At 42.5% G+C, this 27,534-nt stretch overlaps 1 protein-coding gene across 1 annotated transcript; it reads right to left on the reverse strand.

Moving 5' to 3' along the window:
- Positions 1 to 56: 56 nt before the first annotated feature.
- On the reverse strand, positions 57 to 27,498 carry ARHGAP5 (Rho GTPase activating protein 5). Its single transcript, XM_032963716.2, has 7 exons — positions 27,315 to 27,498; positions 15,951 to 19,849; positions 13,727 to 13,853; positions 9,955 to 10,032; positions 8,323 to 8,454; positions 6,755 to 6,860; positions 57 to 3,727 (listed from the first exon to the last, which is right to left on the reverse strand). The coding sequence occupies exons 2-7, from the start codon at positions 19,635 to 19,637 to the stop codon at positions 3,445 to 3,447; spliced, it is 4,413 nt and encodes a 1,470-aa protein (XP_032819607.1). The 5' UTR covers positions 19,638 to 19,849; positions 27,315 to 27,498; the 3' UTR covers positions 57 to 3,444.
- Positions 27,499 to 27,534: the final 36 nt, after the last annotated feature.

The raw sequence follows: 27,534 nt of genomic DNA on the forward strand, positions 1-27,534 counted from the left end.
CATTTACTGTAATTCGAGTCAAATATTTAACCGTCAAAAAAAACGGCACAGCATAATCCAAGACAGTAAAATTTATTCATTTAATATTATACATTGCGAAATTCAACAATTAACAAGTTCTCAATTTCTACACAGAATAGGTGTAGTGGTTAGAATAGGTGACATGAACACAGGGTAAGAGAGCAGTTGCGTCGAGGCAAGCAGATCAATCCTTTCCCACGCCAGCAATGCCTTGGACATGTTGCAGCGATTGGCAGATTGGCAGATTTCCCACCTTGGTTGCGACAGTTCAGAATGAGTCCATGCAGGCAAATACATAGGAGTGGGACACGTTTCGCAGGAGTGTATTTCAACGACACGAGTACGACACACTTTAAGGTACAATGAGCGAGAGAAAGAGAAAACGTAGAATTGTGCATGGACAAGGTTGTACAAAAAAATCGAACATGACGCTTCAAAAACGATTTCTGTAAACAGTGTACAAAATACAGCATCCAAAACAAAGCATGTCCCAAGTCTACTGCTCACTATCGTCTCGAGTCAACAATATTTCATTTTGGCCACAGGAAAACTCTTCCTATAAATTAAGGGTTAGGTTTTACAGGCACTAATAAGCATCACTAAGTCAAACTAAATAACAAATTATTGTGCAAATAAGCAAGACTACATCTGACAAGAGGGTACTTAAGACATTTTGTAGCCATTGATTTCAAGAAATGTACACCGAATACAAAAGCATTTTTGAACATGCTCCAGAGATTTTTTTGTACAATATGTACACAATTCCTAGAGGATTAAATGCAATAAATTACGCCGCATTATTTAATACTGGTAAAAAAAATGTTGTTTCGGAACTGGTACCAAATGCACACTTTTGTAGCAGTAACTTGGCTTACACCGTGAAGGTCTCAAACTAATGTGGCATGCAGCGCAAATCACACGTGTACTGTGTACTCGAGCAGCAAAGTTGGATTCATAGTGGCCAATTTATCGAATCTCAGGTTTCAAGTCCACATGAAACCCGTACACGGATTTCTCAAACGACTCGTGTATCATAATGGCAGTATAAAATAATTACACCACGCATGTATGGAAAATAATAATTTGGGGACAAACCTTTCCCCTTTTATCACCAACAGAATAAAAACCTGGCAGTGAAAGTTGGGTGTGAAATAAATAGCATTTGCCTGTATGGACTGTGTTCGTGCCAAAAATGCAACCTTGGAAATAAAACAAATCATTGCCATCCTCTTGGAATCACGGTTAATCAAGAGGCGTTACCTTCATTAAAGACAAGGCTGTAAAGCAGCATTACATATTCCGAGGTTATTGTCTTAAGACATATTACCAGTCCACTTGAATAAAGAGCCGTGAATCTAATCGTCAGTCCAAGGTTACATAAACTGGCGCAGAGTTTAAACAGTATTTTTGAACCATAAATTACGCTTATTAGTTTTGTTTTTACTGTTAAGGCATGCACACTTTAAGTGAGGGCCTACTAGCACAACTGTCAGTGTAATGTGGAGTAATATTTGTTTTTGCTTTGTACGTTTTACTTTACTGATATGTGCGAGTACTTCATGATGTGCTTGACATTTTCTTTAGGGTTACATGCGTTCAAAGTTGTCGACTGCCACAACTGAAACAACAAAGTGCTACTTCAAAAATAAGTTTAACTATGCATTAGCCTTTTTTATCAACGTGCAAACTTCCATGGAAGAGTGAGGGTGGGCTCCGCGTCCTCAGGTTCTAGAAGGCCCCACTCTTCACCGTGGCTGGCCCTTCCTTCCGATTCCAAGAGGTAGCGGGCGGGCCTTTACAAAGTTGACTTCCCACACACTTGCTGCATACTTCCTACTTTGTGGAGAAGCCTTCTGAAATGTAACGTGACCGTTTGTTCACTAAAACACAAAGACGCTTTGGGATGTTAAAAAAAAGTACACAAAATTAACTAACTTCGAGTGAAATTAAATTTAACAAAAAAAATGGCACCCGACACGTGTTGTCAATGCATGGGATTAAGAAAACGCAAGCTGGAGTTTGGTCAAGATTAGTCCAGTTTTGTTCAACTTATATTTACAAATGTTTGCAAGTACTTTTAAAGGGGGGGAGAGAATTAGTTTAAGATTACCATAATTCCAAATCGCACTGTTAGTGTACAAAATGTAACTTTAATACAATTAGCATATAATGCTGCTAGTGTGGAATGGCGTTCCAAAAAGAGTGCTTTTTTTCCAAATACGTTCATGCAATGAACATTATGCAACGTCTTAGACAAAACAGTTGTCAATATTCAAATGTGCCCTTCAAGACAAAATGAAGCCTACAACCCCGATTGCTTTATGCAGCGTTCCCCTGCAAAGGGCAACCAATTCGTTTTTGTGCTGCTTTAACACTTGAAAGTTTACAAGGCTTACTGGTTTAACATCAACCACGTGTCATAACTGCCCACATTTGACTATTTCCAATGTTTGTTCTCTTCAAGTCTGCTTGAAATACAATACTGATCATATTTTTTCGATGTTAAATCACTTTGCAAACAGATGCCGACATGATTATTTTTCAAACCGTTCATCAAAAACATGCAGCACTGACAACTTCCGAAGATATCCTTTAGAAAAACAAAATAAGGAACCTACATAGCCACAATTTCTGCGAAGCAGTGCAAAGTTTCTTATTCACCTGACAGCATATACATGTACCAGGTTAAGATGTTAAAGGCAGCAGAACAAGCGAAACGGGCAGTCATTATGGCCAACCCTGCTGTTTTCTTATTAAAGGAAACGCACATACCGCCAGACTTACAACAATCCTTGAAAACACACAGTCCACGCTTCCTAAAGTTGTTCCAAGACGACAACAAATCTATCCAGGACCTTGGTAAACATATTGAAAATACTTAAATCAGTCAACACGCACACAAAACAGCATTATCCTATGTACTTAATGGCAATTCAATTTCAACTTGTATCTTAAGGGAATGTCTACATCGTACGATATTGTTGAGAACGGACGTCATTTTGCTGTTCCTGGATTATACTGTAAGTTTAATATACAGCAGCTATTGTAAGCCTGTGTTACTCTTATCTACAACTTCAGTTGCGGCACTGTGCAAGACCGGGCACCTCGGTGTGTTTTTTCATGCAACCTCATTGGCAACGGCCTGCACAGCGCAGCTCGTGCCCGACTGCAACGAAGCTAGTGGCCACACCTTTTCGAGAGAGGCAATGTGATAACGCCAAGACAAGATCAAAGCAAACAAAACTGGCCGCCTCACTCCACAAGGCCTTTAAGCAACTAGGGAAGCAGCAGACAGAGAGAAGAGTTGCAGCGTCGTGTGGGGAACTCCGAGCTGGCGTGCCGCCTCTCTCTCCCCAGCTAAAAGGGGCGGGGGGGGGGGGGTGGATGGGGAACGACCCTGCTACACACGTTAACGCCACCGGCTCATTCGTCTGGAGGCTCGGAGTGCGATTCGGTGCTTCCCGCGGGATGGGCCGAGGCCACGACGGCCGGCGAGCCGGGAGCAGACATGGGCCCATCCACCACTTCGTCCTGGTTGTAGAAAAAGAAGGGGCACTGGTGGATGAAGGTCTCGATGATGAGCTTGTTGACTCTGGTGGCCGTGAGGGCATCCACCGTTTGGAAGTCTGGCCGCATGAGCGTGGGCCAAAAGCAGATCGAGAGGTTCTCGCTGGTCATGTAGTTTTCGGAGCTGTACTGGCTCACCCTGCAACGGCAGAGGATGCGATAATTGCTGAATGTGGAACACAAGCCAGTTAACAACAAAAAGCATTTAGTGAGATGTATTATAGAGAGCAAGATAAATAACAAATAAAAAAATTGTTCTCAATAGTAATAATAAATTACATTTATAAAACGCCTTTATACAAAGTACTCAAGGCACTAGATGACACATAGCTCAAAATAATGAATAACATCGTTGTGGAGAATATAAATAACATTAATGAGCAATGTCTCCGTCAATGTGTAAGGTCGTGCAACTGATGGGTCGCGTAACATATATTTTTTGTGGAGATAGATATGTTAAGGAGACATGTTGTCTGCTTATTTATTTATATCTTTAAATTCTCCAAAACAACACTGATTATTTAAAGTTACACATGATATAAATGTTTCGAACTAGGATCCCATAGCATAGAAGGTGCTTGCCTGTAAGATTGGCAGTTCATTGATTCAAGCAAGCCTAACATCTCGCGGTGGAGATATGTTAGCTTCCTCGCCTGACACCTGTATAATTGAAGTTTGCATGTTCTCCCCATGATCGCATGGATTTTTCTCCAAGTCCTCCGGCTTTGCCCTCCATATTTAGAAATATACGTTGAGAGTATTTGGCTGGTATAGATTTCCATGTGATAAGCCACTTCGTTGAGCAATCTTTTGTGGCAAGGTCGCTTCTGAAAAAGCGCTATATAGCTCAGTGGGCCTTAGCTGCTCAAATTAAATAGTTTAAATAGCTTAAATAGTTTGACGAGACAATGTATGCTGAAACTGGTCTCGTGTATTTGCCTTGAAACAATGGTGCTCAAATTTTGCAGCTAATGGGTTGTACAAATGTTTTTTTCGTGGAGGCATGTAAAAATACCATTTTCTTTTTAATATTCCCCACAATTATGCAATTCATTATTTTGAGTTATGTATTATCTAGAGCAGTGGTCATCAAACTACGGCCCGCGGGCCGGATGCGGCCCGCGACATCAGTCCATCAGGCCCGCCGACGGTACTTGAATTTGGTTGATAAAAACGTATGGAACACGAGACGTTGTGATACAATTTAAATGTAAATATTATGTTTAGAATACTAGGAGCTCTTCACACGTGCGGAGACCTCCTGACTGCTATGTTCCTTAAATTTACTATTATTAATTTTAAAATATTGTATCTAGATTTTATTGTTTATTGTAATGTTTGCTCTGACGTTACCATGGTTTCCATGGCAACGGCATGGCAACACGTTACCATGGTTTCCATGGCAACACACACAAACACGCATCTTTCCCGCCCCCAGATTTTCCAGCTTGTCAACACAGGTCCGACGCTCCAGAAATATTTATTTATTATGCGGCCCACGCTCGTCATTCTTTCAGTTATCCGGCCCACTGTGAAAAAAGTTTGGCGACCCCTGATCTAGAGCATATTATTTGGTGATGCTGCATTGGCATAACAAGTACACGTAACAAAACTAACATTTGTCAATAGAACTGTATTAATAACAATGTAAACTTCAAAAGAAGTACCTTTCGACTTGTGCGATTAAGGCACATTGCCCAAAACGTCACCCATTATATATTTTAGTCCTTTGAAGGCAGTGGGTTTTAGTGAATGTGCTTAAGTTTTGTTTTTCTCATCATAGAGCGCAGCAGTTCACTATTTGTAGTCTGTGGGTCACTGTTGATCCTCAAGGCCATGGGAAACGGTCCACAGTACTGTCACATATTACTATGATTTTTCCACGATGCTATATTCTATCAAATGTCAATTACACAACTCTTTACAGCAGTCAATAAAAGCAAGCTAAATCGTTTCGCGGTGTTTTAATGGGCATATTTTCAGAACTTCTGGAGTAGTTTCAATTTCGAAAAATGTTATTGGTGCATGGTGGTCCATGTGAAACATTTGAGGATTGACCGGTTTACTGTTCCAGAAAGGTTGGAAACCCACTAATGTAGCGCGAACACAAACAGCTGTATTACTTGTGCAGGTGAGTGATGATCAGGCCCGCCGACGGTACTTGAATTTGGTTTATAAAAACGTATGGAACACGAGACGTTGTGATACAATTTAAATATTATGTTTAGAATACTAGGAGCTCTTCACACGTGCGGAGACCTCCTGACTGCTTATGTTCCTTAAATTTACTATTTTTAATTTAAAATTATTGTATCTAGATTTTATTGTTTATTGTAATGTTTGCTTATTTCTCGCCATCCCAAGTACTTCCCCGGCTCGTGGTAGCTCCGCCTATGCTCTGACGTTACCATGGTTTCCATGGCAACACGTTACCATGGTTTCCATGGCAACACACACAAACATGCATCTTTCCCGCCCCCAGATTTTCCAGCTGTCGACACAGGTCCGACGCTCCAGAAATATTTATTTATTATGCGGCCCACGCTCGTCATTCTTTCAGTTATCCGGCCCACTGTGAAAAAAGTTTGGCGACCCCTGATCTAGACCATATTATTTGGTGATGCTGCATTGGCATAACAAGTACACGTAACAAAACTAACATTTGTCAATAGAACTGTATTAATAACAATGTAAACTTCAAAAGAAGTACCTTTCGACTTGTGCGATTAAGGCACATTGCCCAAAACGTCACCCATTATATATTTTAGTCCTTTGAAGGCAGTGGGTTTTAGTGAATGTGCTTAAGTTTTGTTTTTCTCATCATAGAGCGCAGCAGTTCACTATTTGTAGTCTGTGGGTCACTGTTGATCCTCAAGGCCATGGGAAACGGTCCACAGTACTGTCACATATTACTATGATTTTTCCACGATGCTATATTCTATCAAATGTCAATTACACAACTCTTTACAGCAGTCAATAAAAGCAAGCTAAATCGTTTCGCGGTGTTTTAATGGGCATATTTTCAGAACTTCTGGAGTAGTTTCAATTTCGAAAAATGTTATTGGTGCATGGTGGTCCATGTGAAACATTTGAGGATTGACCGGTTTACTGTTCCAGAAAGGTTGGAAACCCACTAATGTAGCGCGAACACAAACAGCTGTATTACTTGTGCAGGTGAGTGATGATGTATTTGAAGACTTCGTGGTTGACGTGCGGCAGTTTCTTTAGTTTTCCTCGTAGGGCAAGCAGTCTTCCTGTCTTGTCTGGAATATCTGCGGCACAAATACAATAGAGTTCATGCATTAAATAATTTCTCCCAATATGAATTGTCTATTTTATCCATGTAAAATCCAACGTCATTGATAAAACTTAAAAAAAATATATACTTAGTGTAGGATTTCACAATGATATTTACAAGCATTGTTTTACGTGAATGTTAAAAAGGTCTGTTTAATAAACATTTTATACTTGTAATACAAAATATATGCACGTCATTATCAAAACGTATAATAGTTTTAATACAACACACCCTTGAACATCGCGGGTTTATCGTTCGCGGTTTCAACCTGTCGTGGGAAACCTCTTTGTATCCCAATTTAGCTATCGCAGGGGGTTCGCTTTTTGGCCTTTCGCGGGTATACGATGCCCAGAAGTAGTGCATCATTGGCTGATACAGTGGTTCAAGACGGACGGGCGAGGGACGCGAGGCAGTCAGTGGCACCTCAACCTTTGCCGTGCAAAGATCTCGCAAACAAAGACAAAGATCCCCCATATAGCCTTAACAAAACTGTTGGGGGCAAGTGCTGTTCGCGAGCACATATGAAGGCCGGCACATGAGGGGGTGGGTGGCCAGCACCAGGCCCGGTCGCCTTTGTCTCCACAGTAGCAACATTTACACATCGCGCCAGGTAACCATGAAAGGCTGAGTCGACCTAAGGGAGGCCAATGACCAGTTCAGGTAATCGTCACTGGTGTTGGCCGTGAGCGAGATCGAACCTCGGGTCGCCGGGTTCGTAGCACCGTAGCACTATCGCTTCCCCCTCGCGGACAAACACTCACAACCACACTCCGCTTTGGATCATCATCATCATCGGTAAGTGCAGTATTTATTCAGTATTTGTACCACTATTTATCGTCTAGGAATGATTTTTGTATCAACGGTTTTTACACGTTTATTTATATTAATTTGTTTATAATTTATTTGGCATTCGGTACAGTACTTATTGCAATTGTGATGTGTCTATTTTTGGTTGCTGTGTACCTAACCCCATTATTTAGGCAAGGCTCAAGTATAAAATATTTCAGTTTGGGCTTTCGTAGCACTTTCAAAGAACGCGATATTCAAGAGTCTCCTGTACAGCACATTGCCATTAAAAGCATATGACCAAATCACATGCCCAATCATCTCATCAGATCTCAGAATCTAAGGCAGGGTGAGCCTGGATAGTGCTTCGATGAGTGACAACCTTGCATAATAGAGACTGTATACTGTGAGGCTGCAGAGGCAATGACAGGAATAACGATGGTTTTACTGTGCCCCCACATATGTCCCCCCCACCCCCGCCACCTTCACCAACACGTACTGACCAGCATGGTGAAGTAAGGTCAAACAACCCCCACAACTCAAGTGTGGAGAGGCCCTCATCCAGGAGTCGGTAAACAGAGGGCTGGACATGTAATATGTACAATGACAGAAACATAAATGCAACTTGAAATAGAATCACGGAAACATACTGATGGCCTCCATGAGATCCTGATGGATATCATACGGCAGCAGAGGGTCCGGCAGCTCAGCAAAGAATATCTTGAGGGACCCAGCCACAGTGTTCACATTCACATCCATCGCCTCGTAGCTGATGCTGTGATCTGAAAGGGAAACCCAAAAGCAATATCGACATCCGGGTAAATGCATACTCGCAGCATAAACGGCAACGTTGTAACACAATATTGATACTAGTCGGCATCCCTTTTAAAAACAGACTTCTATCACAACCGTGCAATCAACATCAATCTAAATATCCATTCAGATCTCTCGCTAAGCAGTGCAATCCTCCGCGTTACAGAACGGCCCACAGAAACGGCTACCACAGAGCTATCTCTCAATTCCCTTTAAGTGACTTCTGGTCCACAAGAGGGAGCAAGCAGTACATTCCCCTCTCCCGACCCTGCCAGAGTAATGTTCGTCACATGACAGGGATTCCATTTATTTGTAACCAAATAAATAAAACTTTCACGTGGTGTTTTTTGTGCAATCATTGGTGACTGAGTCGAGAGCATCAACTCTCAACTTTTGAGAACCCAGGTTAATCGAGCGTGGCTGCATGGAATCAAACTCAAGCTCTCAACATTGCTAACTCTGAGGTATATCGGCCACCTTGACACGGCATAATTCCTTAATACAACATGCACACCATTTACAATCGGTACAATTTCCCTAATGCTTTAAATTTTACTTTTCAAATTAAAACAAATAGGATCAGATTACGACAACAAAAAACATAGTTTTGCAGTATCTATGCCATGACATTTGTTGCTGTTTGATTCCTGACAATACATTTTAGAAACTTATTTAATTTAATATATCTTCATTATTGGCAACATTAAATTACCAAATCAACAGGTATTATAAACATGTTGAAATATGAAACAAATTATAAACAGGCCGCATTTCAATGTTGTTGCTTTTCAACTGGTTGTTCCCACTGAACTACATATACAATTTTCAGGAGTATTATGTTCAATTCTGGTTGGATAGTGTGTGGGATCGATTGCTCTGGTAAGCCAGGTGCAGACCCAGTGTAGCTAACTGGCATGTTATTTGTCACCGCATTTGATTACTTATAGGTTTGATTTCTGACAATATATTCAACCATATTTAATATAAGAAATCAAACAGAAACAAATATCATGCCATTATTATCCGCCAAGACCATGTTTACAATATATGAACAGTAGAGGGCAGTAGCCACAAAGCTTTCAACCAGGGGGGAGAATGGCATTTTCACAAACTCGAATTTCGGCAGCCTTTGGCCACCTTATTCTAGCTCCTGTCGAGGCCTTTTTGGCACTTAGCGCCTCACCCGTCGCCCCCGCTGATGTCCTCTCCTCCCCCCACCACCTCAATGTGTGCAGACACTACTATTGTATGTAGAGTGTATAGGCTTTATATGCCTACAAAATACATTTTTTGGGGGCGGGTCAACAGTTTTACGAAACCTGTTGGATCAACTTTCTACCCCCACATTTTGGGGGGGTCCACTTTCTACAAAATTTTTATTCAGAACTTCTGAAAGGCTCTTATAATTTAGTTGACGAACACACGGGATGCTGGGCTTTTATAAAAGACAACAAAAAATCAGCACATACCACACTCAAACTGCTTCTGTAGGCTGTCTTGTTCTGTTTTATTGCCACTAACCCGGTAGAGGCCTTCCGTTGTAATCCCTGCAGTCACTCAACATCAAAATAATGATGTTAAAACAAGCTGAAAATATCAAAACAAAAACATAATCACGTCACTCCATTAAAGAATACATAGGAGGGTGGAGGGGGAGAGGTGCCTCAAATAACGCAACCATTTAGTGGGCTGTGAAATGAACCCGTGATTCTCAAGTTCAATTTTTGGCAAAGGCCAGGGGTCAACAACCAAAATAAGAGCAGCATTTTTTTCGAATTAGGTACGAAACTTAATATTTCAAGAGCCGCAATGCATGTGAATACATCCTACATACATTGTCACGAGGCAGTCCGCAAAGAGCTGCGTGTGGCTTCGGAGCCGCAGGTTGCCGACCCCTGTCCATGGCTAACATCGGTGGCAAGTGATATTGCACAATGACCATTGGGTGAAGTATGGTCAAGCAACCCCTATGACTGTCACGGTGTGGAGGAGACCTTCATCAACAAGTGGATTGTGATAAAGGACTGTATATTATGCTTTGTCAATTAATACATGCATATTTCACAAACATAATACTTTGCTAATATGCAGTATCACTGCAATTATTTGATCTTGGCAATAACAAGAGTATAGAAAAACATGCAAAATGCAAAAGCAGCCCTTTCTTTAAAATAATGTTTTGCTCTGCACAACTTTTATTTAGAGAAAAAATGTCTTGACTTAAAGCTGCATGACCACCATACAAATCCAGGCCGATCCAGTTGCACAAGAACAAACATTTAAAAGTATGTCTTCCATTTAGAATGACCTGGTGTGCCTTCCCTGCATTGTCAGTGACAAATCTGATGTTCCTGGCTGTAAGCCACATTTGCCTTATTTCTGGGAAGTGGTTACACACTAAATAAGCTTTGCATGCATTCAATACTTGTGGCTTCATAGTTTTATATGGTGAAATTCAATATTTAATTGAGCCTACCGGTTAAACTGACAAAGAAATATGATCCTTTTTTAAAGGCTCTGATTTATTGTCAATCCATTCACAACTGAAGCCAGTTCACGTATTCTGCATTATGTAATGTGATGTCCAAAGGGCATTTTATTCTGCACCCGAATATAAATTGCATCTTTTTTATGAAATGCAGAGCTCTGTGATTGTTAACCCAGCATTTATAGCCATGGCAGTTTATTTAACAATATAACCAAACAGATATAAAATGTCCTCTCCTTAAATTTTGATTTAAAGCTTTCGTGACTGCAGGGATTCATATTCTTGGTTCTTTTAGTAAAGTCACGTAGAAGGGAAACAATAAAATAATAAAAAATATTGTTTCCCTTGTTTCTCTTCTACGTGACTTTACCGAAAGAACCAAGAATATGTCCTCTCCTTATTCAAACAAGCCCCTTCAGGTCATGACAGAATGAATTCCATTATAAGAATACCACTCATTGGCATGGTAAAAAAACTGACTTGCCAATAAATAAAATCCCTACAAATCAAACTAAGCACTGCACGTATAAGGATAAGTAGATCATGCGCTTATTGGATGCCTGGGAGGTTCACAACACCAACATTACGTTGCCCAAACATCAGAGATGAATGCCTAGGGTCAAGAATGCACAGCAAAAAATAGATTCACGAAACACTACCCGAGACAACACAAGTGCACCAGACAAATAACACACCGCACTAAGCTGCCTGGATATGTTTGCCTTGTGCTCTACAGGCTGGCAATCGGGGTACAGCACAAGCAGCGATCTCACAATCCATTCACAGGATCTAGCAGAGCCCTGTTGTACAGACTTCCTTCCTATGACGCTACTGGTCCCTTTTCCACAAGGTTTGGGATTTTAAAAAAAACAAGTACCTATAGGAAATCTGTTGTAGATGTAGCCATTAAAACGAGCTTGTCATCATTCTGTGGTACCTTTAAATAAATCCCCCTGGATAGAACTGTCTCGCATTACAGGAATAGGGTTAAGCTGTTGCAGAAGTGTCACGGTTTCAAGCTGTTCTAGGCAAATGATAAACTCTACATGGGCCCTTGCATCAGCATGCACCCTGGGGAAAGGTGTCACCTACATTTTTTTGACTTTTTTGGCAGCTATGAAATACTGAGTTGTTTATAAGCAAACCCAAATGAAAACAACTAAAATTAGATCTTAAAATGAAATAAAAATGTGCAACATTGGAGGTGTTTTTGGGTGTGAAGCGTTATTAACATTATTTCCACTGGTTAATTTTAACACAACAATCAGAACAGTCTAAAGGAGATCATAATTAAAATGTGCACTGATATTTTAAACACAGGCAGGTTATAGTTAGTCAATGATGTTACAAATTACTGTGGCGCTCCTTGTTCCTGTAACTGAATAACCATACTGGGAGAAAGCATGTGCTTAATTTTTATTCTCACATTCCTCATACTTTTTACATTTACAATTAATGTAAAATATCTTGAGAATCTTGATACGCTATTAAATAACTGAATGAGCATATCAACATTCTTCTCGCGGCAATGTACATTATCCTGAAAAAAAAAACTCCCGGGAAAAAGCTTGAAACATAGGTTTTCTGAGACACATTTAAGTCACTAGCATTTATAATGCAGCAACTCATTAGCATCGTCCAAGCAAAAACTACACCTTAAACAAACTCATCTCAAAACTGCTAATTTTCACGGAACTACGTGCAACTTCCTGCCCAGAACACCCTGGGTAGCCTCTGATTTGAGTGTAAACTCAGCTACCAGCACAAGGAGGAATGAACAAAATAACCAAGTATGAGAAATTGAGAAGCTGGCACAAAATACAGAGAGGATGAGCGCAATACTAGATGCAGAAGTGAATAAAACATAACCATGTGGCTGGCCACTCGTAAGAAAAGGCAACTACTTGAGCGCCAAACATGATCAATAATGCATGAACCCAAAATTAAACTTTCAAAATATGAGTTTAATTCTGGATAGAGTTTACTACAGGAGAAACGCTTGCTAAACTATAAACAGTAATTACCACGAGTGAGAATTTAGATAAGGGATAAGACTGTGTTGCCCAAATATTTCCAGACACATAGAATAATGAATTGCCATATACCCATCACTAGCTAGAGCCCACAATACAATATCCTTCAAACACATTATTGCATCTAAATAAACCCCAAGTACTGATGCAAGTATTGTAACTTTACCAAGCATGAAAATATTTCTCCGTATAAATGGTTTTCATAGAATACAGCATAAAAATAAGCTTCTGTTAAAATGGGCTGAGTACATCGCTATATTTGTAATTTCATAAAAGTTAACAGCTTTTCCTGACATAATTGCAAAGTTTTAAAGGTGATTTTAAATGTATAAAGTCAGATTTCCATTGTCTATTAATGTACTGCTGGCTTTATGTTAGCAGGATTTTGCTCATAAAATTTAATTTCCTTGTGTCAAAGCCTGCAGAGGCTTGCTATTCAAACTAAACTATGTGTGTTAAGCCAAGCATTACATGCCCTGGGCTGCCATTTTCTCTCTCAACTTAAAATGCATCAGATACCAACAACGCAGGATATGAAACTGTTATTCTTTCAGTTTTACCACGATTCCAAAAACAGATGCCAATATACTCATGTATACCAAACGGTAATATAAATGCACATTATATCATTGTCACACTCGAAAAATAAAAATTCAGACCACAATCGTTCTGCAGAATTGTAAAGAAACGTGACCTCTGGAGTGTGTGGTGAGAACTAACCGCAAGACTCAAGGTAGAGCACACATTTTTCCACGAATAACGGAATGGGGTTATCAGGCGACTGCACCACCTCGACCAAGGGCAATCCAAAGTACACGCTCTCCTTCTTCACCTCCTGCTTCCGGTACTAAAGATGCGACAGCAACAAGGAGGGACAAAACACAGCAAGGGGACAATTTACTCGACTTTGCGTTATGTTTAATCACGACAACCTGTAGCGACGTGTGTATGTGCGTGCTCCATGTACAGTGTAGAGCAGTGACGTAATGTTTAGCGCATTCCTGGCTACAGCCAATGAGGGTAAAATATCTAAATCAGTTCTGGGCCACCCCTAGGTTGGTTAAACCTTAAATAAGTCCCTGGAGTAGTGTGTAAAAGTCAGCACTAGGGTGACAAAGGCAGCCGGGCATGGCAAAGATGGTCCGGGTGTGGTGCTGGCCATACCACCAACCTCATGCACCACCACTTGCCTAAACAGCCGATGTAGGCTAAATGGGAAATCTTTTGATTCTGATAGCATAATGAAAAGGTGACTGTCAGTAAGCAACAATTATAATAAAAAATGCAGCCAAACATTGCAAGCAAAGCAATAATAGCCTTGTATGCCACAAGCTGAATCCTGTGATTTAAGCCGGTGTGCATTGTTCCCGCATTGCACTCTGCTACAAAATAATCCTAACAACCTTCAATATAATAAAAAAACATCTGCTATTGAGAGACTGGGTGCTTATATTAGCTTCTTATATGCGCTTCCCATTGTCGTTTTGTCAGGTGACAAGAGGCACATGAGAGCCCAGGATTTCAAGGCGAGAGAAAATATGCTGTGCTCAGCACTGGTCTGCATTCTGCATGTGCACATCTACAGAAGAACATTACCTGTCATGATGGCCATGTAAAGAGAGCAATAAGGGACACATTATTAGGGGCAACCTTACTTTAGCGGTGGGTTTAAATTCATATAAATGGGAATCATTTATAGGAATTTAAAGCCTGAGTCTTCAGTAATTTACCCATAAATCTAGGCTGACAGACACGTATTCATTTGATTGACATTCACAAATGTAAACCTTCTTAATGGAGTATGCATATGTTAAATGGAAATTACAGAATTCATCAGATTGTTTTTGTATTACTTATAATGTAAAGCAAATTTGATCTCTTTAAAAAATTTCAACATTTTTATTACAATTAAACCAAAGCGATTAAAATTCCCAAACAATTAATATCTGTCAAAATTAATAATGTCCTGTTAGTGCCTCAAAACCTGCATTCATTTATTAAAGCAGATCATAATGAGTATGTGAAACTGATGTAAACAAGCTGCAGCGCTCAATTAAGCACAATTTTTTGTGTAATCTCAAAGTAATATAATATATGCAAATTTATCACAAAACACAAACCTTAATTTCCATCTTTTATCAATCCTGTCTCCCATTTTCAGGTATGAACAATATTCTCTAAATTGTACACTGAATCCATCCTATTAAATGAGAATGTATAACTAAATTATCACTGACAATAAATATGTACCCAAAATGTGCACAATTTTATAAGTGATATTTTTAATTAACGGCTTTGCATTTTAATATAAAACGAACAAATTATTTAAAAACGACGTTCAATAAGCTCACGATTAACACTGAAGCTGCATGGCTATTTGCATGTCAACATCAGCATTCGAAGGTGAAAGTTCAAGTCAATTAGTTTGCCAAAATGGCATTCCTTTAGCCATTAAAATTAAATATGACATGATTTTAGAACAACCCTCACTTAAATGCTGCAGGCAGGGGTTAGCAAGCAGCACAGGCCAGGAAGTGGGTGGATATGGGAGAAACAAGGGACGGTAAAACCACAGAATGTGCAGCTGGACAAGGCTACAGAGTTGGGCAAAAAAGCAAGCAGTTGAGAGCTGACAGGATGTGGTGCACTGAAGCGTGTAAAATTATGTTAGGAAATGTACATGGGGTGCAGGCAGGAGTACATCAGTTCTGCGTACTGCGCATTTAAAAACCTGACAATCTGAGTTAGATTCCTGGTCACGGCTAACATTAGTAGCGACTGATATCTGCACCAGTTCTGGGCACCCTCGCTTCACCAACTCTCACTGACCAGCATGGTTATTATACAGTCGAACCATCACAATCAACATGGCGTGGGGGAAGGCCCTCGTCCGTCAGTGAATTGCCAAAAGGGCTGAAAATTATTATAATTATGATGCATATACCTTTGACTTTCTCAGCAGACTCTTCTTTTTCTTACGATCCTCTTGATCTGCAGAAGGCTTGTCCAGGTCCGAGTCACTCATTCTCGGCTTGCGTTTTCTTCTGCTCAGTGAAGGGAAGAAGTTCTGCACCTCCTCATCGCTCCCTTCGGATGGCGACCCGGTGGCCAACAGTTCTGGTGGCGCTGTGCGGCGAGGCTTCAGTCTCTCCGACCTGTGCTTGTACGGCACAGGCTTCCGCGCCTGAACACTGACAGTCCTGTATTCCAGTGTGCTGGCATCCAAACCATTATCCACACTCCCCTCCGGAATGCTCGTTGACACTTGATAGACTGGCCGCCCTCTTATCCTAATTATCTTCCCTTGTTTGCTGTCTTGGGGAACCGAGTAGATGTTTTCTTCGAGATTTCTGAACCTGCTGATGGCATCTAGGGGATCAGCGTAGTCACCCGGGTCACTTTCGCTGGGCGTTTGTCGCAATGACTTCCTGATCGATTCTCCTCCAAATCGCAACGTCTCCATTCTTTTCAAAAGCTCTGGATCTGGTCTGGGGGGAAGGACAGGCTTGGGCAAGACTGGAGGGCCTATTTTGTAGCTTCGATCCGTCAGGTATTCGTGACTGCACAGTGGAGAGCCGTAAGGTGGTACGGTTGCTATTCCACCGCTAAATTCTTTTTCAGCAACTGAAAACTGAAACATATCGCTCATGTTCAGAGGGAATGGCTGTTTTTCATTGCTTGCTGGGCTGTATGGTGGAGGTGGCTCACTGTCATCAGGTGCCTGGCTGTTAGAATTGAATCCTTGAAGTTCTACTCCAGCAGACTGTGGCAAAGATTCATCACCTGTCTCCCACAGGGACATAGACTCTTCGATATGCAGCTTCTGCTCATACACTTCACGGAAGTAGGCAGTGAACATTTCCGTCTGCTTGTAGAACCGTGATGTGGTCTTGAATTTTGCACCAATGTCACTGGCGATCTGCTCTCCCTCCATCAGCAGGTCTTTGCTGATTTCATCAGTGAAGAAATCACAATCAGTATCGGTCACAGCAAGGATGTGTATTGGCAGAACATCGGGAACGCCAGACAGAAAAGCACGCAGCATTGCTATGGATGCCTTCCTCTTTGCAGAGTACACAAGGATGTAGCCATGCACCATTTCATCCCTTCGCATCATTGCAGAGTGGTACGAGATTGGTGCGATCTCCACCCGTCGCTTGTGTGAGCCCAAAAATACTTCCAGAACCAGTGTGCAGCTGTGCCCAATTTTCCCAATTGTACAGAATTGAGATTCCAAAAATGGTGTCAAGACCAAGTCTACGCTGAATGAATCACCGCACATTACACACATCATTATTCGCAAATCAACTTCTGGCAACTCTTTCAGGGATGGTGCTGGGCTGACTACTGAGGGCCTACATTTTTTTGCCTCGAGCAATTCACGCAGTGCTTGCTTTATTTGCAACTCGTGAAATTTGCGATATGGGTATGTGTCTGACGGAACATCAACGAAATGACACTGCATTTTATTAGCTATGTGTTTACCTTGCAGCCTGAGTGTTGCCAATACCATGCTGGAATACTTCTTTTCATGCGCCAAAATCAAAGCAATGGGTAAATGGGACGTCTTGTCTCTCTTGTCACTGTAGTGAAAGCCTGTAGAACTGTCAAGGTTTTCTTCAATGTACTGGAGTGTTTCGATTGAATTGAAGACACAGAAGCATCCGTGAGGTTTGGCGCTAGATGTCTGAAAAGGGTTGGCCGAGAGCCTTGCATTCTCTTCGATAGGTCTCAATTCAAGCTCGTACATTTTTCCATCCAAAGCATACTCATTGTCTGTTGACTGTGCCATGATTTCATTTGCCAATTCATGAGCAAGACCATCGCAACCCAACAAAACTATGTTCAGTTTGTCTGTGTTAACACTGTCAGACATATACGTGGACCTGGAGCGATTGGTACACTGGGATGCATGGTTGGCCAAATTTTGCTGAATCTGAATGTCCATGCAGTTCTGGCCGCTCAGACAAGTATCAATGGTCGGGTGGTAAATAAAACCAATGTGTTTCAGCAGCAAGGCCTGTCTCTCAGCTTCCAGACGTTGCAGTGCCTTGAATCTCGGTTCGTCTTTCAACTCTCGGTTGATCTCCGTCATCTTTTCTTTGCTTGGCGTCGCATTCAGATCTAGATCCACAAACAGATCAGAGTACTCCAAAAGCATTTCTTGAAACTCTTCCTTTGCCTTCTCAATGATGTCCTGTTGGTGGCGACTATAGATCTCCAACTTTTCCTGATCTGAAAGCTGCTGGAAGGATTCTTCATCCAAGAGAAAAATGTGGACATCTTCCCAGGCTTTCCCAGGTGTCACTTGGTTATTCCACTCCAGTGCCTTTTTGAACCTCACTTTCATGTCAGCTTTCCACCTCTGGATCTTCAGCCTCTTCAAGTGCTCTTGCGAGACGAGTTCTGCATCGCTCAACTGGAGAAAATCAAATGGAATCCTTTGATCATTGGGATTTTCAATGTGATCACTATCCTGCCAGGATTCTTCCTGAAGGACAATAAAGAAAGAATCAAATTCTTGCTTGTGGAACAGGAGCTCCTGGATGTGTTCCCAGCTCATGTGTTCAATTTCATCTAAATCTGGCAAAATAATTTCCAATGCCTTGAGAAGAGAAGTGAGATAATCCAGCTTTTTCCGACATACAAAATCATCCTTCAGTTTCCTTAAGTGCCTTCTGAACAGCTCCCTTGCCTGCTTCTCACCCCGTAGATAGACAAAGTCCTGGTAATCTTTGCTGTCCTTTATTTTATTGGACTCTGTATGCCACTCTGCATGAAAATCCTTCACTGCACGCGTAAGGAGCTTAGTGTACTTGTCAGTGACGACATCCAGGATATCTCGCTGCTGCCGTGAAGCCTCTGCGAAAGGAATTATTTTAGGCTTTCCTCGAGATTTGTCAATCATTTGGGCCAAAGCAATGAATGCCAGCTCCACATTAACATTTTCATGTGCGGATGTTTCTATCACCGGAGTGTTGATCTTGGCCTTAGACAAGTATGCCTGCAACTCCCGCAGGAACTGCTCCACCATGACGTCACACTTTGTGGCGACCAGAACCACTGGTTTTTTCGTCTTAGATAGCTGTTTGTACAAGTTACTTATGAACTCCAGCTGATCATCCAGAGGCCTGTTCTGTACTAGAGTAACATCGCAGCACAGGAGAAATCCATCCACTGCAAGCTTTCCATCAGGCATTTGTTTTTGTTCGAAATCTTGCTCAATTCCAAGCTGGTCTGTGCATATGTACATTAGTTTTTCAGCCGAACTAAGCTTTATTGCTACAGATCTCTTGCTGTACGGTTGCAAATTGGTACTGCGATGAGGCTGAAATGTGGCATCGTCGATGAATTCAGTTTGTTCAACTACCCGAAAGATATACTCGCAGCCTTCGTCAATTCTTCGGACTTCTCCCCAGTAGAGGAACTGGTCGTTATTTACAACGCGCCCACCAAAATCACTCTGACTGATTAAAGACGTATGTACCTCAAAGTAATCGTCGGCCCTTGGACGAACAAATCTATTGCACAAGCAGGACTTCCCAATACCTGTGGCCCCCTTTTCCTTCTCAGTTCCTGAAAGTCCTACGACACTGATGTTGAACGTGCGGGACTCTTTGTTCTTCGCCATTGCCACTTTCACATCCTCCCCCGAGAGGCTGAAGAGTAGACCCACCACTCCTGGCAGAGCGCGTGCAAGTGTCAGCACAACTCAAGGGCGCATAGCCATAGCAGCAGTGTACCCCACACGAGCTTCTGAAATGTTTCAGGTTTTCGTTATCGTCCTCTTCATGATTCGCAGGAGCATGTGAAGAACCTCCATGTCATTCGCCCTTTTCACCCCTGTTAATGATAAAGTGAACTCGCGTTAGAAATGACTACGCTTCGGCGAGATCCGCAAAAAGTTTTTTTTTTCTGAATCACATCTTAATATTAGTTACAAATGACAGTAGCGTACTTATTTTCACATTTTAAGTACACATTATCAGGTGTGATTATGTTACCATCTACAGGAAAGTTTTAATCATGTGAATTCCATTAAAGTATAGATATACCAGTTAAAATCCAAGGTCGAAAGAGAATAATATGCAATTTAAGTGTTTGATTCTGAGAAATTTGAAGTGTCAAACTGCCACAGGTACTCTTTTTTAGCAATAATAATTGCCCAGTGGATTTTTCCACCGAATGTTATTTTCATATTTTCAAAGGCATGTCACAATGAGTTAATTTTGCTATGTTTCACAGCACTATACCTTTGTGATTCTTCACACAGACATAAACAAACACAGGATATTGTACACATACACCACAAACAATTTTGTTTAATACCGCATCAAATGACATGAGCATTTAATGTCAGCAGATACAAATGACACTCTCCCGCAATCATTCAACGTCAGCCGGGATATAAATACTGAAACCATACAATATTAGTGACTGTGCATTTTAATGAAAACCTATTAAACACACTCTTTAATGGAAACGAAAATACCCTACGTTTACATTTCATGAAGTATTAAAATTATATTTGTGTGACTTGCGGTCGTAGTTCCAGTAAATTAAATGCTGCTGGGTAATTTGGGGTGTGATAAGAACCGTATTGGGATTCCAGGCCATTTAAAAAATATATTTCCCTATGTGAATGAGAAAAATGACCACCACCTTTTTAAGATGCGGTGCAGATGTCATTGTATACCTATTGACGCAAAGCAGAGTTGCAGACAAGTCCTCATACTTCAATCCTACTTACTGTCACACCACAGTTGCCGCCCACAACACCACAGCCATTCGTGACATATCTCCAGCCATTAAAAGCGCAACGCTGACACTTACAGGGACTGCCCTTACTCTCACCAAAATCTTTCATTACCCTTTGTCAAATGCGTGCCTGTGGAGCTGCCTAACTGCGTGATGCATTTCTGGGAGAGGCACATAGTGACAGCGTAACAAGTACTGCACTTAACAATAATATGGAGGAAGCAATTTCCATGCAATGTTTTTTTCTTCACAGGTTTGCAACATGTTTTATGAAAAGGGAATTAAGGGAGTATTTACTGATTTGTTAAGATAGTGAATGCTCTGCCTCATGTTGACTTGCATATGGCAAGTCAGAAACTGTCACGACTTGATTGCCGCAATTTGTGGCGCTCTGCGTCCGCCGCTGGACAACACCGATGGCTGAACAATCGGAAAGAAAAATATAAGGCAGGTAGGCTATTGGAAATCCTTTCAAGATTCAATCAACGCACTCTAAAATGGAATGGGTGCCGAAGTGAATACCATTGATTTATTTCAAAACTGGGCCCTTTTAGCCGCCTTGAAAATCACAGGAAATTACAAAATTGTTATTGTGCACCGCATACTTTTAACAAAGACCATTAATTATTGGCAACATCCATTATCCATCCATTACAGAAAAAAACACAATGCACCAGTGTTCTGAAAAATGGAGCTCCGAGTAGAATTTTAAGTACAGTACAGTGAGATAAGTGGAATTCAGATTGAGCATATTAACATAATGCATATTTAATTTGAACGAACTTGTTCTATTTCAATCTTGATTTGAAGCTATCGTGACTGCAGGAACCCCATACTCTTTGGTTCTTTCGGTAAAGTCACATAGGTGGAAAAAATAATAGATCACGTTTCGATCGCCACACAAGCAATAGTCTCCCACCTGAAGACGATTGCTTGTGAGGCGACCGAAACGTCGTGCGCTATTATTTGTTCTATTTTACAAATGATAGTTTTCCCTTTCACCAAGTCCTCATGAGGTTCATCTGAAAATACCGTATGTAACAATAGGGACAGCGGTTCCCCAAGTCGGCGAGTTCTAGGTTGATCACAAAAGTTGTTTTGTCCTTGTGGCAAGAATCACGGACCAATCCAGTATAGTGCCAACCAGGGCTCTCACATTAATTAAGAGTTTAAAATACCAATATAACACAAAACGGTTCAAATATCTACTCCATGACGTAATTATAAAAAAACACAACACATGATGTGCACATGTTGTTTATTGTAAAAAACACAACACATGATGTGCACATGTTGTGTTGTGGGCTACAGGGTTGAGAACGGTGAATTCTGTTGTACTGTACCACTGCCCCCAAGTCTATGCTTCACGCATTCATCAACTTGCACTGAATACTGTGGTGATATATGGTCACGTAACCCAAACGACCAGAAGGCTGCAGGGAGCCCTCATTCAGCAGTGGACTGACAAACGCCTGTAAGTGTACATGCTTGTAACCCTTCAGCAACAATCGACCAAGCTGCTGAATAAAACCCTAGCACTCACAATTTTGGAGTAACATAGGCCCCATTGTTGATTAAATGGATCCAGCAACTAAATATTATACAATCCAATTGAAATATTTCACGTTTTCTAATACTGCACAGCAGTGCATTCAAAACATCCAACGCAAAATGATTAAAGTAAAATAACAATGCAAATTACAGTGAAAATTAAATCACGGTTGGCCATAATATTCCACATGGCAAAAAAAATGTATTTCACAAAAAGATATAAAGCCGGGTTTAAGGACAATATGCACAAAAAGTCCACACTCTGATATAAAAGGTAGATGAAATAACAGAGGAAATCACTAAATTAAACAACATTGCTTTCAAGAAAGTATTTCCAGTACAGCAGTTTGAAATTAAAAGAGTGCAGTGTTTTGTGAAACTGCTATAGAGATACAATTCATAACGATGAGTAAGGGCTTTTGAGAAGCACTGCTACCCATACTCCAGTCATATACTGCAGACCTAGTCCCAGCTTGTAAGGCATCCTTATACATTGCACTGTTACATTTAGTCTGAACACTATAAAGCATTAGAATGATCCTCTGACGAGGATAAATTATTTATGCTGATAGTCCAGCCCGAGCATTTTTTAACCACACACCCACTTGTAACAAGACAAGCAAGTACGGTGGATAGAAATCGGAAGTAAAATTTTGTCTAGCTAATACATGTGCCGTTGAAATCCATTCATAAGGATGTTCATACTGTTTTCTACCACACAAGTCTTACCAGTGACATTAACAGCTGGTGTTTTTTAAACCACGCTGTCGAACCACTGTCAGTTCTCGTTGTTAAAATGTATGATAAAAGATGTGAATCAATTTCCAATGTTGTTAATTTCACTGCCATTACAAACGAGGCCACGTTACTTATCGATACCAACTGTAACGCCTCGTCTCCCATACTGGACGTCTATTCTGAGAAACCGAGTAATATTCCTGCATGTGCAATGTCAGTGGTACCAATAACGCCATGCATTTCAATTCAGGGAGAAATAACTAAACCAACCAACAATAGACACTGCCAAACCACCAGCTTTCATTTCCCATGTTTTAAAAACGATTTCTCAATACTTGCACGTGATATTTTGCAATGTTACAACACCGCTGGTGAAGGGTCATGTTATTTTTCCAGAGCCTGGCCGGATGGCCTACATATTCACTAACCGTTGCAAAAAAATAATAACAGCCACAAACGTTCGTAATAACCTACTGCATATGCAGAGAAATAACCATAATTATGTCAATGCCGCCTGAAATGGCATGCCATCTTATTTACAGCGGAATACAATTTGGATTTATACAGCGTCAATATGCAACCGCATCTCAAGACTGGAATAAAACAAATAATTGTTCGTCGTAAAAAAAATCTCGGCGTTAAGTAATACCATGGGGAAAACATGCGGCCAACCTGTATTTTAGAGAGGGCCTCAGCATGGCATGTCACCGAGCTAACGCGACAAATGTCTAAAACTGTACGTACTCAAGGAAATGCTGCACGAGACATCAGAATATAAGCCGTCTGCCATGCCGACGGCAACACTAGACTTCCCAGATTGAAGGAAACCCAGAAGCTCAACAGCACACATAGCAGGAGCTAAACGCTTCACATAATAACCACTATCCACAACAACCTGTGAAACGGCATTCGTAAAAACAATTATCTGCGCTCAAAATGAGAACTGGTTAACAATTTTTTTTTTCACTTTCTTGCGTGAAGATGTTTAACCAACATCATCAACGCTACGTTCAAAGCGACTGCAACACATTGTAACTTTTTGACCTCCTCTAATTTTGTTTCAATCGCTGAAAATCGAAATCGCAACCAAAGCATGCGATAGAAAAAGCTGTGTTTCAACGTGAAGCTCAGGTCGGCGGTCCTGCCTCACCGTATCCCTCGCCAACAGACTGCCCGGTTTGGCGCAGGCAAAGCGTTGTCTTCAACGTTACACAGTGACGTAATTAGAGCGGTGAAAAACCGATGGGCGCCCTAAATTGTGTCCGCCTGGTTTTTATTTGCGCGCAAAATGTGAACGCTGCAGTGCATTGTCCAGGGGGGGAGTTGTGAGCCCGCAGCATTGATTGTGGACCACCTTCACACTAGCGGCACCGTGCATTAAAATGCAATACCGTGTACTCACGCACACAGCCCACACACCCAACACAGACTTGCACGTACAACAACGTGTGGATGACATGCAACGTTATACACTTTCGCGAACAACACATGCATGCATTTACACAGCCGCGTGCACTCGGCTACAAGTCCCACGCATTGACACGTACACTTGCGCATACACCACCTGCAATGGCTCACACCACCAGCCAAAACACGCAAGACTCAAAAGGTACACTTACAATTACACAAATCGCATGCACTTACACGCACGCAAGAGATGCACTGACACGCAAGAAATGCAATGCATTACACACATACGACATGCATTCACGCATACACCGCATGCACTCACCAAAACACACACTAGTTACACCACGTATGGCGTTACACACGTAGTGCGCACACAAAGCGTTCTCTCGTGCACACACGTGCACACGCGCACGACACGTGCACACCCAGAACAGGCAACTGCACGGTGCAGGAACCAATCACGTGTACACGGGTTCAGAGCGGTGACGGAACACGAAACCTTGGGAGAGGAAAAAGACACCCTGCAAAACAACCATGACGAACACAACCCAGTTGCGCAGCTCTCACGGAGGAGTGCAGGCGGTGCAACTGCACCGGTGCCCACGGGCCAGTGTGGCCCAGGCGCCGGGCTGAACCACACTGGCGATTTGGACAGTGCCCCCCCCCACGCCCCCATTTAATTCCGTCCACCAGAGCCCATTTCAACCACGCCACTGATAATAACCATCACACTACAACCGAGATGAAGACAACCACCTCAACAACAACAAAAATCACTGAAATTCACCATAACCATCGCAACATCCCATCCACCACCAACCACATCCGTTATAACAAAACACCAACCAGGAGCAAAAAAACATTCCATCCAAGACCAACACAACCACCAAGACAACTACCATGACAACAACCACAACACACCAACACGTCAACTATTACACCCTAATGGCACAATAACCACAACCATATTGGGGCTCAAGAACACACAAAACGACACAGCCACGACATAACCACCGTGTCACAACCATCAAAACCATAAGACTACCATAAGACTACACACCTAGATGGCAACCACTACAAAACCATCGGTACCACAATGACAAACCTAAACACGACCACAACAGAACCACCATGTTCGTATCATTAAAAACACAACACACCAAGGAAACTACCACGACTCACCATTAGAATCATTACGACACAACCGCTACAACCACTACATCCACAACACAACCACGACACTAAAACCACCACGAAACCACTATCACCACGACACAACTATCGCAATAACACTACACAACTGTGACATCACAAGTAGCACGACAAAGCCACTTACAACCACCACGATACAACCACAAGTAGGGCAACAACCGCCACAACCATGACGCAACCATTCCGACACAACCTCAAGACCATCACAACAACCATCAGAACAACCGCCATTCGCCACTAAGTGGCGGTGACGTTACCACGACGCTTGTGCCAGGCCATGTGCACCTTGAGGCTACCACGTGAAGTGTCGAACGCCCGCTGGCAGGAGGTCACGGGGCAGACCCAGCAGGTGCCACGGGTCGAGTGACTGAGATGACTGGCTGGTGCACCACCTGTGCCCCCTACTGTGCCAACCTGCTGTGCTTTAGCCACTCGGCGCTCCGCTCGTTGTTGTGAGCGTCGCTCCTCCGCCCTCCGTTGTTGTTGGAGGGCGACTGCCTCCAACTGCCCAGTAGCATCCTTCACGAGCCTCCTCCACAGAGGCCGATCTTGACACCGCTGGTACCAGTCATCGGCAAGTCCACTCAACTCCACGTCCTCCTGTACCACATCACTCCATCTCTTCTCTAGCCCGTGCCGCGCCCGTTTAACCCCCTCGATCCGGCCCAACAAAAGCTGTTTCGGCATGCGGTGGCCGGGCATGCGGGCTACATGACCCAGCCATCCATCACAACACACACGAAGACAACCACCGCCACAAACACACCACCACCACACACCCGAGAGAACACAACCACTGCGAGAACAACCGCTGGGATCAAAAACTAGACGAGAGAATCGCCGCCGCCACAACAACCACCACCACAACAACCACCACAACCACCACCACAACAACCACCACAACAACCACCACAACAACCACCACCACAACAACCACCACAACAACCACCACCACCACAACCACCACCACCAAAACAACCACCAAAACAACCACCACAACAACCACCACCACCACAACAACCACCACCACAACAACCACCACCACAACAACCACCACCACAACAACAACCACCACCACAACAACCACCACCACAACAACAACCACCACCACGACGACAACCAAACCACGCCACCACGCACCGGGCAGAAGCTCCGGTCCTTCGTCTCCCTTCCCCCCCCAACCACGCTCTGTACGGGCGTCGGCAACGGCGAATCAATCAATCAATCAAAAGCAGTCGTAGCAATAATTAGCCGCGCTAACACTAAAAGAACAACGGAACAATGACTTTTACACGACTGACAATAGTAGTCGAAACACAAGCGACACACATGAGGGACGGGAGGGACCCAGCTATAGGTCCCGTTACAGCCGCGGCGACGACGCTGCCGCCGCCGCTGATGCTTCCCTCGCTGCTGTTGTTGCTTTCTGCTTCGCCTGCTGTTGCTTCCCCTGTTGCTTGTGTGGTCACAGGGTTCCGCTCGCGTTGTTAATCTTTACAGGCGACGGCTACCCACCGTCGCCGCTTGTGGCGACGGGATTTTTTTTTACCTCACAAAAAAAATCGGGTTCTGATATAAACGTTGGAAATCCTTTTTTTCTCTCCCTCACCGCAACACGAGTAGGTACAAAAAGCGTTACCTTGATAGTAACGGCGCTTGCAGGAGCGACAATACGAGCGGGTTTTCTTGTTGACGATGAGAAATGATGAAGAGGCGCAGGAGGACGGCGATGACGAGGAGCAGCGCGCGCGTTCTCCCCGCGCTCCACTTCCCACAACAAAATGGCCGTCTCCCTCAACTTTCCCTCGCGCCCACTGCGCATGCGCCGGCCGGGCGGGCGAGGCGGGGCCAACGGTGGG

This window comes from Petromyzon marinus, chromosome 31 (genome assembly GCF_048934315.1).
Source record: "Petromyzon marinus isolate PM22_M1 ecotype Great Lakes invasive population chromosome 31, UKy_Petmar_22M1.pri1.0, whole genome shotgun sequence".
Taxonomy (NCBI): Eukaryota; Metazoa; Chordata; class Hyperoartia; order Petromyzontiformes; family Petromyzontidae; genus Petromyzon; species Petromyzon marinus.

Excerpts from the sequence above, each read along its gene's own strand:
- ARHGAP5 (XM_032963716.2), bottom strand. The coding sequence starts at position 19,637 with ATGGCGAAGAACAAAGAGTCCCGCACGTTCAACATCAGTGTCGTAGGA. Across the intron at positions 13,854-15,950 it reads GTCTGCTGAGAAAGTCAAAG|TACCGGAAGCAGGAGGTGAA; the intron begins GTATATGCATCA and ends TCGCATCTTTAG. Across the intron at positions 8,455-9,954 it reads ACAGAAGCAGTTTGAGTGTG|ATCACAGCATCAGCTACGAG; the intron begins GTATGTGCTGAT and ends TTTCCCTTTCAG.